Source organism: Liolophura sinensis, chromosome 13, assembly GCF_032854445.1.
Source record: "Liolophura sinensis isolate JHLJ2023 chromosome 13, CUHK_Ljap_v2, whole genome shotgun sequence".
In the NCBI taxonomy this organism is placed as follows: Eukaryota; Metazoa; Mollusca; class Polyplacophora; order Chitonida; family Chitonidae; genus Liolophura; species Liolophura sinensis.
Window position 1 is genome coordinate 29,455,903 of NC_088307.1, and position 13,322 is coordinate 29,469,224.

The window sequence follows — 13,322 nt, forward strand, 5'->3', positions numbered from 1 at the left end:
TTAGTATTGAAAGGGAGGGATAGTTTCTTATCCAGTTGTCTGTTGGTGCATGCATGCCATGTAGATGGCGGCCATTTCATAAATGAGAAGTGAGCTGAGAAGCTGGACTTTAATAAATATGGATAAATATTTACCTTTGGGATGACAAACATCTTGGGATTTTAACAGTCAGTTCAACATTCTAGGACTCTAAGCATTGTAAGGGAGTGACTGGACGGGGGTGGTAGTTCAGCAATCGACTGTTTTCCAAAATTTGACAATTGTTCCCGCCGGGGCATCAGTACAAAATATAAACGAGTGTGGCGCAGTCGTCCTGGGCTATGATGACACATGGGTACACCTACAAGTACCTAAAATTGATAGCGGAGACAACTACTGTATGACTACGGACAGATAAATTATTTGGTGCCCAGAAGTGGTACATTAAAGCCAGCAAGGGAAGCTTATGGAACAAGGAAGGGCTATGACAGTATACGTAACCACAGCCCTATAGAGCCATGATTGTGAATGAACTCGAGAGCGTTGTTGTTGTACTGAAATTTGCGTTCCATTCAGACATTATTCCCCACACGAGAATACCACGCCAAAAGTAGAAAATTGTGTAAAAACTATCAGTTTTCATCCGTGCGTGTTGTCAGTAAGTAAAACCAATAATAATATAAAAAAAAACTCACCTTTTTCGTAACTGGGAGCCAAGTTAAAGCTTTATGACGTTTGCCAGCACGGCGCCGGCTGGATATATGAATAGGGTCTGTCACCAAGCGGGACCTAGCGGCTGGATCACGACGTTCGAACCCAACTGTCTTATTCTTAGCCGATAATGTCTGGTTTTTGGCCCATCGTTTAGACTTACGTACGTACGATCATTTGTACACACGGTAATTCTTTTCGCATGTTTGCAATGTGCTTATTCAAGGATATTCTGTATGAAGGCATTATTCTGTGTAGTTCGACTGATAAAATTCCACTTTTTTTTGAAGCCCCGAAATTGGTCAGTCAACCTAGTGTAGGTTTGTGTTGCGAAGAGAAAATTTAAAATGCTCAGCACAAATTACACTGAAAGCTGCTCTTTCATATGTGACAAGTTTGAGGAACTATAGCTAGGGTACGGTTGGTTAAGTTGGTTGCAGGTAGATGTACGTCCTTTTTATTTCAACTTTTATGCATCCGTAGGTTTCTAAAACAAAATGTAAAAAAATCAATGAAAAACTTGAAACAGTGCCTTCGTTTAGTTCTCTCTAATCTGTGATTCACTGTTCAAACGCAAAGAATATAGTCAGTCGTGCGTTTTAAGAAAAACGCGGTTTGTTTTCAAAAAAGCAACATGTGCTGTTCATGTTTACGCCAAATTTTCACCAATCAAAAAGCTCGGAAAAGATAGGTCAATAACATGAATATTAATATCCAGAGCCAAAGCACACTTAAAAGCTATTTCATTGGATAAAATACGAGGAAAAATCATAATGTTCGTTTCTATTGGTCCATTTGATTCATGACGTCGCTTTCGTTTGTATACAGCCCTCTGAAGCACGCCATTTGACGCAAACGAAGACTTTGCGCGGAAAGAGGTGATCACTGATAAAAACCGCTGTATTTTTGCGAGAAGTTTTCACGTAAGGTTTGTCCAAATCACTGTTTTTCACAGAGAAACACTTGCCTAGGTGTTTCTCATCGCTGTTTGCATGACTTTTGAGCGTTTTTCAGGTGTTTGTATGCTGAAATTGGCACGGTTTTTGCCTCCCGAGAAGGAAGCACTGGTCAAATTTCTGCAAGCTCAGCGTAACAAAGAAAGACATGTTTGCCCTCACAGTTGTAGTAGTGCCCTAAAGTTCCCCAGTTTCACATACCTGATAAGTGTAACAGATCAGCCATAAACTTAGTGTATTCAAAGGAAACCTTTTTCCGAGCTTTCATCAGCTGCGCTACATCAGCGAGCGGTTTGAATCGGCAGTTAAATAAACTCGGGATGATCGAATGATGAAGAGTTTCTAGAAAACGTCTTCACCGGCGATTGCTTTTTTGTTTATTATTTTTTGGGTTCCGGTTTTTTTTTGTTTGTCTTCTTTTTGTTCAGTTTGCAAGATTGAAACGGTTTATATATATTTATACGTGTAAATTCAGGAAATAAATAAATTTGTTTTTCAGTACCGGTACCAGAAGATGAACTTTGAATTTAATTTCCCTGTTCATGTCAGTCGACATCATTGTGTTACTTTTCATAAGATTTCATCTCCACAAGTTGATCTGGGACACTTAAATGTCATTTGGTTCTCAACTATTCAAAATGATTTTATCCGTCCACCAGTATCTGTGACCAAGTTACAACTCCAACTGTTGTACATATACGGTTGTAATCTTTGGTGGATGCATGGATACAGAGGTAACAGTGTGTCAAAGGCACACTTCCGTGCTTGTTACGGTAACCAGAATGCCATTCCACTACACATCTACAATATAAATAGGCATGACTTTGCATACGGGCTACATCTCGCAGTTTTTTTTTGCAGACATATGCAGTTAATATATTTTTTTTGATGAATACATTATAGACATAGAGGTTGGTGCGGCGTTGTCTTGCAGCAGTTACCATGGTAACCATATTGCCAATTTTCCTGAATTATGTCTCCTGTACAAACTATGTCACTGTCTGATGTGTCATGTTTGTGTTAATCCTTGTTCAGGTGTCAACGTTGTCGGAATGGCAGCTAGGAAAGGCGCAACAAAAGCCAAGGCTCCAGCCGGGGATAGCGGTGTTAAAAAAGGTAAAATAAGAAGATGTGGTAAGGTACTTGGGACTCAAAATTAACTCTGGTTTGCTGGTCTTTATCCAAGAATATGGTTTAAACTGGATGGTACATTTATAGATTTAGATGATAATAAATCACTAAATAGTTTGATCATGTTACTTGACTCAAGTACCAGTAGATTTTGAAGGGCGGCGGCCCTATTGGCTTGTGACATGTTGTGGTTAATTTGAACTCCTGGGTACATTTTGACCACTGGGTACATGTAACTGGTTTTTGATCATGGACTATTTCTTTGCTTACTTTGCATGTGAGCTATTTGATGTGAGAGTAGGTGAGATATTTCCTAAAATGCACTGGTTAGGGTGTTGAATACATGTAATACTTCTGACTGACTTCAGGGGCCTCCGTGGCTCAGTCGGTTAGCGCGCTAGCGCAGCGTAGTGACCCAGAAGCCTCTCACCAATGCGGTCGCTGTGAGTTCAAGACCAGCTCATGCTGGCTTCCTCTCCGGCCGTACGTGGGAAGGTCTGTCAGCAACCTGCGGATGGTCGTGGGTTTCCGCCGGGCTCTGCCCGGTTTCCACCCACCATAATGCTGGCCGCCGTCGTATAAGTGAAATAGTCTTGAGTACGGCGTAAAACACCAATCAAAAAAAAAAAAAAAAAAAAAAAAAAAATCTGACTGACTTCCCGTGGTTTTTTACAGCTGCCAAGAAAGGGCCCAAAAAAACTGGCAAGAAAGCAGGAAAGAAGGGAGCAAAAGGTAGAGTTGAGGTTTTTGTGGAGACTGATTAGTTACAAAGGCAAAGTGAAGGGTGAGGTGTAGAGTGTGCATGTTCACAGATAAAACAGATAATATTGATAAAAATGTATACTACATGTATAGGTACCTGTCCAGTGAGCGTCGTTCAAACCTTTGTGTAGTCGTACACTGCACATGTACAGGTACCCTAGAGCTTTGAATTGGTAATCTTTGTCATCGTGTCGTGGGAATCAGGATACAGTGCAGCTCATAAGAAGATAGGTGAAGTACTTGTCATCCTGGTGTCTACCACCTGGAGCTTCAGTGAGGCAGCACTATGAAATTGTCAGCATGGGGACTGCTGTGCTGCAAGTTGCGATATGTCTGAGAGAGTGTTGGAATTATGGCTAGAACCTAAGCAATCAAGCATACATACACACATTTGTTATGGGAGATGCATATTTCTGCATTGAGTTTTAGTATTCTTTTCTGATGCTCTTTACATGTACTTCCATAGACATAAAAATGTTTCCTTTGAATTTGAGTTCGAAGCCAGTTTTTGGCAGTGTTTTTTTCCCTGTGTGCCAAAGTTCATGATGACCATTCTGTCGAAATTCTGACAGCAGCATTTCTCAACATGTATAATTCCATATGTATGAAGTAAACTGAAAATTTTACATCATCTGGAACAGCTCAGGTTGCAGAGTGCTTGATGTTCTAAGATGAATTCGTTTCTGTTGTCAAGAGGTGGGCGCAGCAAAGAAGATTTTATGTAGTGTGTAACAGAGCTTGTTAAATAATGAGCCCACTCACTTGATCTCTTTGGCTCTTCAAGAACAGGGTTCTAGTTTTCCAAATTCCATTTAATATTGAATTCTAGCGCTAACATGTACTGAATGAAGAGACTAACAAACTGAGTGCGTAGGCTCATTGTGTTGTGGGCTCTCTGGCATTTTTCAGGCTATGACAAGAAATGATATTTATGTGTACGTAGTTTATTTATATATGTATTTCATAAGACAGTTAATACATAAACAGTACATATATGTGATATATGTAGTTCACATGACCACATGCTCATTACAGATGATAGTATTCAAGGGGTTTTGATTTTTTATTCCAGGGGTACGTAAGACAATGTATACATGCTTAATGTGGATACAGTATTAATGCTGTGTCCATACAAAACATTTTGTCTTTGCAGAAGTTCATCTTAAACTTAAAGGTTGATAAAATTGATTAATACACTTTGCCAGGTAAGCTGTATGAGCTGTGGGCTACAAAAGTTTGATCAGTGTTGTTGTATGCATATAACCAAGGTAATGTTGGTGTTTGTAGTGACACCAGCGATAGAGCCAGTGCTTAAGGCAAGCACTGGGTCAGGGACAGGGGGTGACGGAAACCCTTATCATTCTGCTGCTCTAGACTCCTCTGCAGGTAAACTTGATGGAAGTTGGATAAGCCGTTGTTGATGCACAAAGTTGTAGTAAAACATACCCTTGGCTATTATTTTGTAAAGTATATACATGTACCTGTAAGCCAGCTTCTTAAAAGATGTACTACGTGTATTTCAAGTCTAGTTCATATTGTGTTTTGGGTGTGAACGCATACTAATACATGTAGTACAATGTATTCAAATTTTGGAACTCGTTACAGATATCTACAAACTTCAGACATTTACATGTTTACTTCTGTGACGTAGAATGTGAGTCTTTTCTAATTAAGTAAAACTTCATTACAAGTTCTTTTCGATACCATTATAGCTAAGTCATTGTGCGTGCTAATAATATAACTATGCTCAGAAAACAATTTGACGTACATGTACAAGTTTACAGGGCATCTCATTCTGGGTATTTTTGTATTATAACCAAATCATGCTTTCTATAATAGTTCAAAAACAGAATTCACTTGTTTGTTTCCATAATTTTTCTAAACATCTTTCTTTCTTGGCCTGTAATATATGAAATAGAGTGATCAGCTCATTAAACTGAGATTTTTAACTGTTTAAAACATATTTCGGTTTTGTTCATAATTTTGAGATGGAGTTGTAAGGATCTGTACAGACAGTCAGTGTTACTGTTAGCACACATACCTGTCTGGAGATGATGACCTTGATCTTGTTTGTTTCCGTGTCAGAGGTCGAGTCCGCCATAACAGCAAGCTCTGGTTCCAGAACAGGGGGTAGGGGAAATCCTTACCATTCTGCAGCTCTAGATGCAGGTAAAATAATGGGTACCGATTGTCTGGTAGGGGGCCATTTGCAATTAACCTGAGTTTTATCTTTATGATTCAGAGTAGCCCCCTATTCCACGCTACATTGTGTCAGCCATCATGGTGTGGACTGACTGGTATCAGAACTGTTCCAAATTTCATCAACAGAACAATCACAAGTTGTACAAGGCTTACACTTTCACACATTGGAAGAGAAACTCCTGTAGAGACATTGGGATTATTTTGTAGTAGATCAAACGTATTCACGAGTGCACGTTCTCTACTGCTTCAGTATAGAAACCTCCTCAAAATCAAACTTTTGGAATTTTTAAAAGTTTTATTTCTTAATGTTTAGAAAAATCAAAGATGAATATTAAAAATCTGTGGGACTGTTTTTTATTTTTAGTTTAAATAATAAACTAAAGTAAACACCTGGACAATAAAATTTTGAAAATTGGAGAAATATCACATGGAAACTAACTAATTTTGTAACAGCTTTTCTCATATTTTTCACTAATAACTTTATATAAAAGTTAGATAAATTTTGAGAATCTAAACTGTAGGAAATCAGAGAATAAAGCTGTGAATGCCGTTTCTCTTTGGCTATTAAACAGTATTTTTACTAGCGGGATTATTGGATGGTAGCTAGCTCGAGCCACATTTTGTGGTACAGTGCACCATATCCACATGTATGTTTTCTGAGATTTCAGTACAGATTGTTTCACACAAAGCACATTGTATTTAGTTATGATTAGCAAAATTATGCTTGTGTTAGGGACATCAGATGCTAACGAAGCCTGGAATTGTCCAGAAGAAGGCTTAATTAGTAGTAGACCTGTGAAAAACTCCACATGTGTAAAACTATATTTCAAGAAAAACCAAAGCAATAAATACTCTTAAAAGTGAGATGTAGCAGAGCCTGTTCCCAGCAACTCAGATTTCTCAAATTTATTGAGACATATTTTCACTATCATTGGCAAAGTGTGAAAATGGTCTCCTTTTGGCATTGTTTTTAGAAGGAAAAAATATTCAACAAAACTCAGGTTTAGCAGATCAAATGGCCCACATGTAACGCTGCACTGAGAAACCCAGCTTGCTGATCAAAGTGCATGTCTTCTGCTGTGCTGCCATCTCCGCCCAATTCACCATGCTGCATGTATCCAGATCATGGCATAATGTTGCTTTCACAGAACTGGGTAAATCATTTCTTCCTGACCTAAAAATAATGTTGAATACCCTGTGGCAGTCTATCTATAAATGTAATTTAGTGGGGGGAAAAAGGAAACGATGTCGTAAAATCTTGCGAGAAAATTGATTTGCAAAGTTTCATGAAAGTGTTCTCTTGGACATGAATGCCATTTTGCTCTTTATAAAGAATAGCTGGTCATTCAGGCTTGGCTGAATGAACCATTGGGCACCTTTTAACCTTATCATCGTTCAGGGCTTTCAAGAAAGAGCAAGATGCAAGGCTGCAGACAGCTATCTTTGTAACCACCTACTTTTTGTACTGTAACCAGGCATATAACAATTTAACAATCATATCAAAAAGATACTTAAATTCGTTTCAGCCTTATTTTCCTCCTCCTGCGTTTTAATCTTGACCTAATTCTCATTGAAAACACTGATCAGTATTATAGAGCTTATTTGTCTTGAAGATGTCGTGGAGCAAATCTTGAAATATCACTCCCACGTTCTGTTTTAATCAATAACATAAATTCTTGTCTCACCCATTCTGTTTAATCTATCACATAAATTCTTGTCATCACAGCCATTGTTATAATCTATCACAAAAGTTTTTGTCATCGCTCCCAGTGTTACAATCTATCATATACATGTAAATTCTTGTCGTCTCACCCACTGTTAAAATTTATCACATAAATTCTTTGTCATCTTTGCCACTGTTAAAATCTGTCGCACAAATTCTTGTCATCTTTGCCATTGTTAAAATCCCTGTCACATAAATTCTTGTCATCTTTGCCATTGTTAAAATCTATCACATAAATTCTGGTCATCTTTGCCATTGTTAAAATCTATCACATAAATTCTGGTCATCTTTGCCATTGTTAAAATCTATCACATAAATTCTTTGTCATCTTTGCCACTGTTAAAATCTGTCGCATAAATTCTGGTCATCTTTGCCATTGTTAAAATCTATCACATAAATTCTTTGTCATCTTTGCCACTGTTAAAATCTGTAACATAAATTCTTGTCATCTTTGCCATTGTTAAAATCTGTCACATAAATTCGTGTCATCTTTGCCATTGTTAAAACCTATCACATAAATTCTTGTCTTCTTTGCCATTGTTAAAATCTATCACATAAATTCTTTGCCGTCTTTGCCATTGTTAAAATCTATTGCATGAATTCTTGTGTCGTCTCACCCATTCTAGTTAATCTGTCACATAACCGTTTGTGTCATCAAGACAATTGATATGATCCATCACATAAATTGAGAGTGAGGCTCAGTTGTGGTCCTAGAATAGACCCAGTTACACATACTCCTAGTTCAGATGATTTTTTGACATGCTGGTGTCAGGAGAAATTTAGATGAAAATGATTTTCTCCCAGGGGTTCTGCTGTTCAGCCTCTGCTTGAGACTGTAGGGGGAGGGAAACAGAACATCTGTCTAGCCTCTTATGTGTGTGTCATTGGTTAACTCAAGAGTATTTTACCTTAATACTCTCCAGTAAGAGTCATTCTCATGTATTACCTTGAGTAAACCACCTATGGCAAATAACTGACAAACTTCCCCTCTTAGAGGTATGAGGGACAGATTTGCACCTACAATACAATCTCAATTTCTGTGCCATCTTGGTGGATAACATACGATAAACGTCTACGTTGTATATGTGGTCACTTCATATTAAGGCTGGATAGATGGGACATGGTGTACAATGTGCTGTACTGAAAGACCTCATAATTTCTAGATCATTGTACATAATGTTATACTTTTACTCATTTCTCTATTCCCATTAACATTTTGCTCACCAGTATTGTAGTTTTCACTAAAGCGATGTTGACTTTTTCAGAGTGTCCGTATGTGCCATTACCTAATGACAATCAGTTTTTGCAGAGGATGATGAATCTGCGGTTTATTGTCAGTCCAGTGCTTGGCTTTTGATTTTTTTTTTTCAGAGGAACCATAACCTTGTGCTCAGTATTTTAGAATATTCATTTCTCTCATTCAGTATCTCGCATTCATTATTTCAGAGTACTCATGTTTTCATGTCTGTCATACAAATATTTCATATGCCATTTGAAGACATCTTGCCACAAGACATCTGACTGTTAAACTGACTGTCCTCCTGATAACTATGATAACACGGTGTTGTCATTGTCCATTATTAGGTCACCCTCTCAACCTTGCCTTTGGTGTCTGTGTGTACATTTGAAATGGTGTTGGGTGACTTCATGTACTTGTACATTTGAAATAGTGTGTAATGACTTCATGTACATTTGAAATGGTTTGTGGCAAGATGGTGTGCATGCACGTGGATGTGGAGGGTATGACGTGTACATGGATGAGTACGGTAGGACGTGTTACATACATGTACATGGATGAGGACGGTATGACGTGTTACGTACGTGTACATGGATGAGGACGGTAGGACGTGTTACATACATGTACATGGATGAGGACGGTAGGACGTGTTACATACATGTACATGGATGAGGATGGTAAGACGTGTTACATACATGTACATGGATGAGGACGGTAGGACGTGTTACATACATGTACATGGATGAGGACGGTAGGATGTGTTACATACATGTACATGGATGAGGACGGTAAGATGTGTTACATACATGTACATGGATGAGGACGGTAGGACGTGTTACATACATGTACATGGATGAGGACGGTAGACGTGTTACATACATCTACATGGATAAGGACGGTAAGACGTGTTACATACATGTACATGGATGAGGACGGTATGACGTGTTACATACATGTACATGGATGAGGAGGGTATGACGTGTTACATACATGTACATGGATGAGGACGGTAGGACGTGTTACATACATGTACATGGATGAGGACGGTAGGACGTGTTACATACATGTACATGGATGAGTACGGTATGACATGTTACGTACATGTACATGGATGAGGACAGTATGACATGTTACGTACGTGTACATGGATGAGGACGGTAGGACGTGTTACACATGTACATGGATGAGGAGGGTATGACGTGTACATGGATGAGGATTGTATGACATGTTACGTACATGTTCATGGATGAGGAGGGTATGACGTGTACAAGGATGAGGAGGGTATGACATGTACATGGATGAGGACGGTATGATGTGTTACGTACATGGATGAGGACGGTATGACGTGTTACATACATGTGCATGGAGGAGGACAGTATGACGTGTAACATAGATGTACATGGAGGAGGACGGTATGACGTGTAACATACATGTACATGGAGGAGGACGGTATGACGTGTAACGTACATGTACATGGAGAAGGACAGTATGACGTGTTATGTACATATACATGGATGACGACGGTATGACGTGTAACATACATGTACATGGAGGAGGACGGTATGACGTGTTACGTACATGTACATGGATGAGGACAGTATGACGTGTAACATACATGTACATGGATGAGGACGGTATGACGTGTTACGTACATGTACATGGAGGAGGACAGTATGACGTGTAACATACATATACATGGATGACGACGGTATGACATGTAACATACATGTACATGGAGGAGGACGGTATGACGTGTTACGTACATGTACATGGAGGAGGACGGTATGACATTTTATGTACATGTACATGGAGGAGGACAGTATGACGTGTTATGTACATATACATGGATGAGGAGGGTATGACGTGTTCAAGGATGAGGAGGGTATGACATGTACATGGATGAGGACGGTATGATGTGTTACGTACATGGATGAGGACAGTATGACGTGTTACATACATGTACATGGAGGAGGACAGTATGACGTGTTACATACATGTACATGGAGGAGGACAGTATGACGTGTAACATACATGTACATGGAGGAGGACAGTATGACGTGTAATATACATGTACATGGAGGAGGATGGTATGACGTGTAACATACATGTACATGGAGGAGGACAGTATGACGTGTTACGTACATATACATGGATGAGGACGGTATGACATTTTATGTACATGTTCATGGATGAGGACAGTATGACATTTTACGTACCTGGTATTTGCCAACTTTATACATAATGTATGTGGTATTTATAGCAAGTTGGCATGTAATGAAAGTTTCCCACTTTGCACGTGACAGTAACAAATCTTTGCAGTACCCAGAACTTCGACCTTTATTAACCAAGTGTTCTTCCCATTCGATCAGATTAGTTTTCTTGTGCCCTTGTACTCTTGCAGTTTTTCATTATTTTTGTTGTATATCTTACTAGGCCTGGATTATTATTTCTTTTTTGTCCGGACTTTTTGAGATATGTGGCTAAATTTGTGGTTCTGTTTGGTTTATAATACCTGACTCAGGCTGTCTGGACTTTTTGAGATATGTGGCTAAATGTGTGGTTCTGTTTATAATACCTGACTCAGGCTGCCTCCTTGTATAAACAAGTAAAAATTCTTAAATACAGAATTGAAAACAATCTGAATGGACAAAAAAAGAAGAAAAATAATTTATCAAAAACTCGGACATGCCTTGTCTGTCCAGGAAAATGCTTTAAGCTTCCAACAAGAATCAGGCCATGCACTGCAGTGAACATGGTCTTCCTGGACTTAGTTTGCTGGAGTTTTATAGTGCTAGGTAATGTATTTCAGAGGAAAATACATGTAACATTGTGTTTGAGCTCATGCTGTACTTTAAAATCAGTAAGGCATTCTGGGCCATGCTTGTTGGCAAATGAAATGAAACTTCAGGTGATTTATGGTTGTCAGCAGGTGTCTGACAGGACCAGGGAACTTTAGTCATCAGCTCTCAGATTGATTGAACTGTCTCTGTTGTTGATGTCACCGATTCACAAACAAGGTTGACAATTGATTCCAGCTCCCAAGGATTTACATGTAACTGTGTCTCTTTGAGTACAGCCTATTCGTTGCAAACTTTAAGCACCACTGCAGGGATTGCATTCAGTCCTGATTTCACTGTATTTTGGCTGGTGTGCTTGAAGTCAGGGGGTTTTTGACAAACTTCATTAAGTGTAATATATTTTTCTTTTTGTTTGTTGCAGGGGGTAAGAGCAAATCCGTGAAACGCCTTGCTGGAGGAAAGGGCAAGAAAAGCAAGAAGTGATGACAAAATCAGGGAATGACTTTTGTCCGATCATTTTGGTTTCTCGTCATGTTTATATCTCACTGAAAAGACAGCATGTCCCGTAGATTTAGAGACCATTTTTTAGAGTTCCCACAATCCCACTCATTCACAGCCTGCCTTCCATCCCCTGTTGTTCAAAGTGGAACAGGCCGCCTAGATTTCTGTTTAGATGCAAGTTTACTGACAGAAGACGAAAGCAGCACATTCTATTCATGCCATGAAGGAGTGGCAAGATTTTGTGGTAGTCTATCCCAAACCCTAAATGTTGGTGCTAGAATGCTGGGTATTGGTTTTGTTTTGATTTGTATAACAGAGTTGTTAAGTGTGGTTTTTGTTTTTATACTACTTATTTATTATGAAGTAGGTTATTTTTGACAGTGTGTCAGTGGTCAAAAAGGTTTTAGACATCATAGTTCTCAACTGACTAGTGTACACATGATAATAGTGCTGTAGTCTTTGACAGACGTCATAATTCTCAACTGACTGTAGTGTACACATGATAATAGTGCTGTAGTCTTTGACAGACATGCTAGTTCTCAACTGACTAGTGCAAAACATGACAATAGTGCTGAGGTCTTTGACACCATCCCTTCTGTGACAATAATGGCAAGTTTTAGGGTTGAGTACATTGTGCTGGTTTTATGTCCATGGTGTGCATGGTGAAACATTTTACATGGTAATGAAGAAGAATTATGGACACAATATTACATCGATATTTGTGCCCTTGTAGTAGGCACCTGGGCAGAGTTTCACCAAGGGGTGTACAACATTTTTTTTATCGTACATTGGTCGTAGGATATTTTGTATGTCACTATTGCCATACGATTTGACCTATAGGTGCGATTGTCGTACAACATACTTGTGAAGCTCAGGCACAGAAAAGTAAGTAACACAAGTGCTATCTGCAATGTTTGAATTGCAATTTCTGAGAGGGGAGGGCTTGTTGAAGGCAATCCTACAGTGAGAAAGACCTGCGAAAGTCCCATGCCAGCATTGTTCATAAGCCGGCACTAAGCTCACTTATATTGTATACTCCTACGATAATATATTAATAACACCACATACCGGCTCAAGCATAGTAGATTTTTATTACTTTCTGTCTTCTATAGTGCATTTTTGCTGCGTCTGTCCGATGGAGTATTTGGGGTTTTTTTCCGCAGAGATTTTTGATACACAGGATTTGTACAACTTGTACGTACATTTGTACTCACTGTCATGAACGTTAAACTTGAACATAAACACTGTACACGCATACATATATTATATATACTTAATTGTTGTGTGGCAGACGTGCTTTGCAATGGGGAACTCGTACAACT

At 38.9% G+C, this 13,322-nt stretch overlaps 1 protein-coding gene across 2 annotated transcripts; it reads left to right on the forward strand.

The window, feature by feature from the left end:
- Positions 1 to 1,123: 1,123 nt before the first annotated feature.
- LOC135480326 (uncharacterized) lies at positions 1,124 to 12,194 on the forward strand. Of its 2 annotated transcripts, XM_064760146.1 has the most exons (7): positions 1,124 to 1,136; positions 1,519 to 1,618; positions 2,682 to 2,762; positions 3,453 to 3,509; positions 4,827 to 4,925; positions 5,625 to 5,708; positions 11,921 to 12,194. In XM_064760146.1, exons 3-7 carry the CDS (start codon positions 2,699 to 2,701, stop codon positions 11,980 to 11,982), a joined length of 366 nt encoding a protein of 121 aa, XP_064616216.1. In that variant the 5' UTR covers positions 1,124 to 1,136; positions 1,519 to 1,618; positions 2,682 to 2,698; the 3' UTR covers positions 11,983 to 12,194. The 2 variants fall into 2 exon arrangements, with proteins under 2 accessions (XP_064616216.1, XP_064616217.1); XM_064760147.1 differs by lacking the exon at positions 1,124 to 1,136 and having other exon boundaries at positions 1,533 to 1,613.
- Positions 12,195 to 13,322: the final 1,128 nt, after the last annotated feature.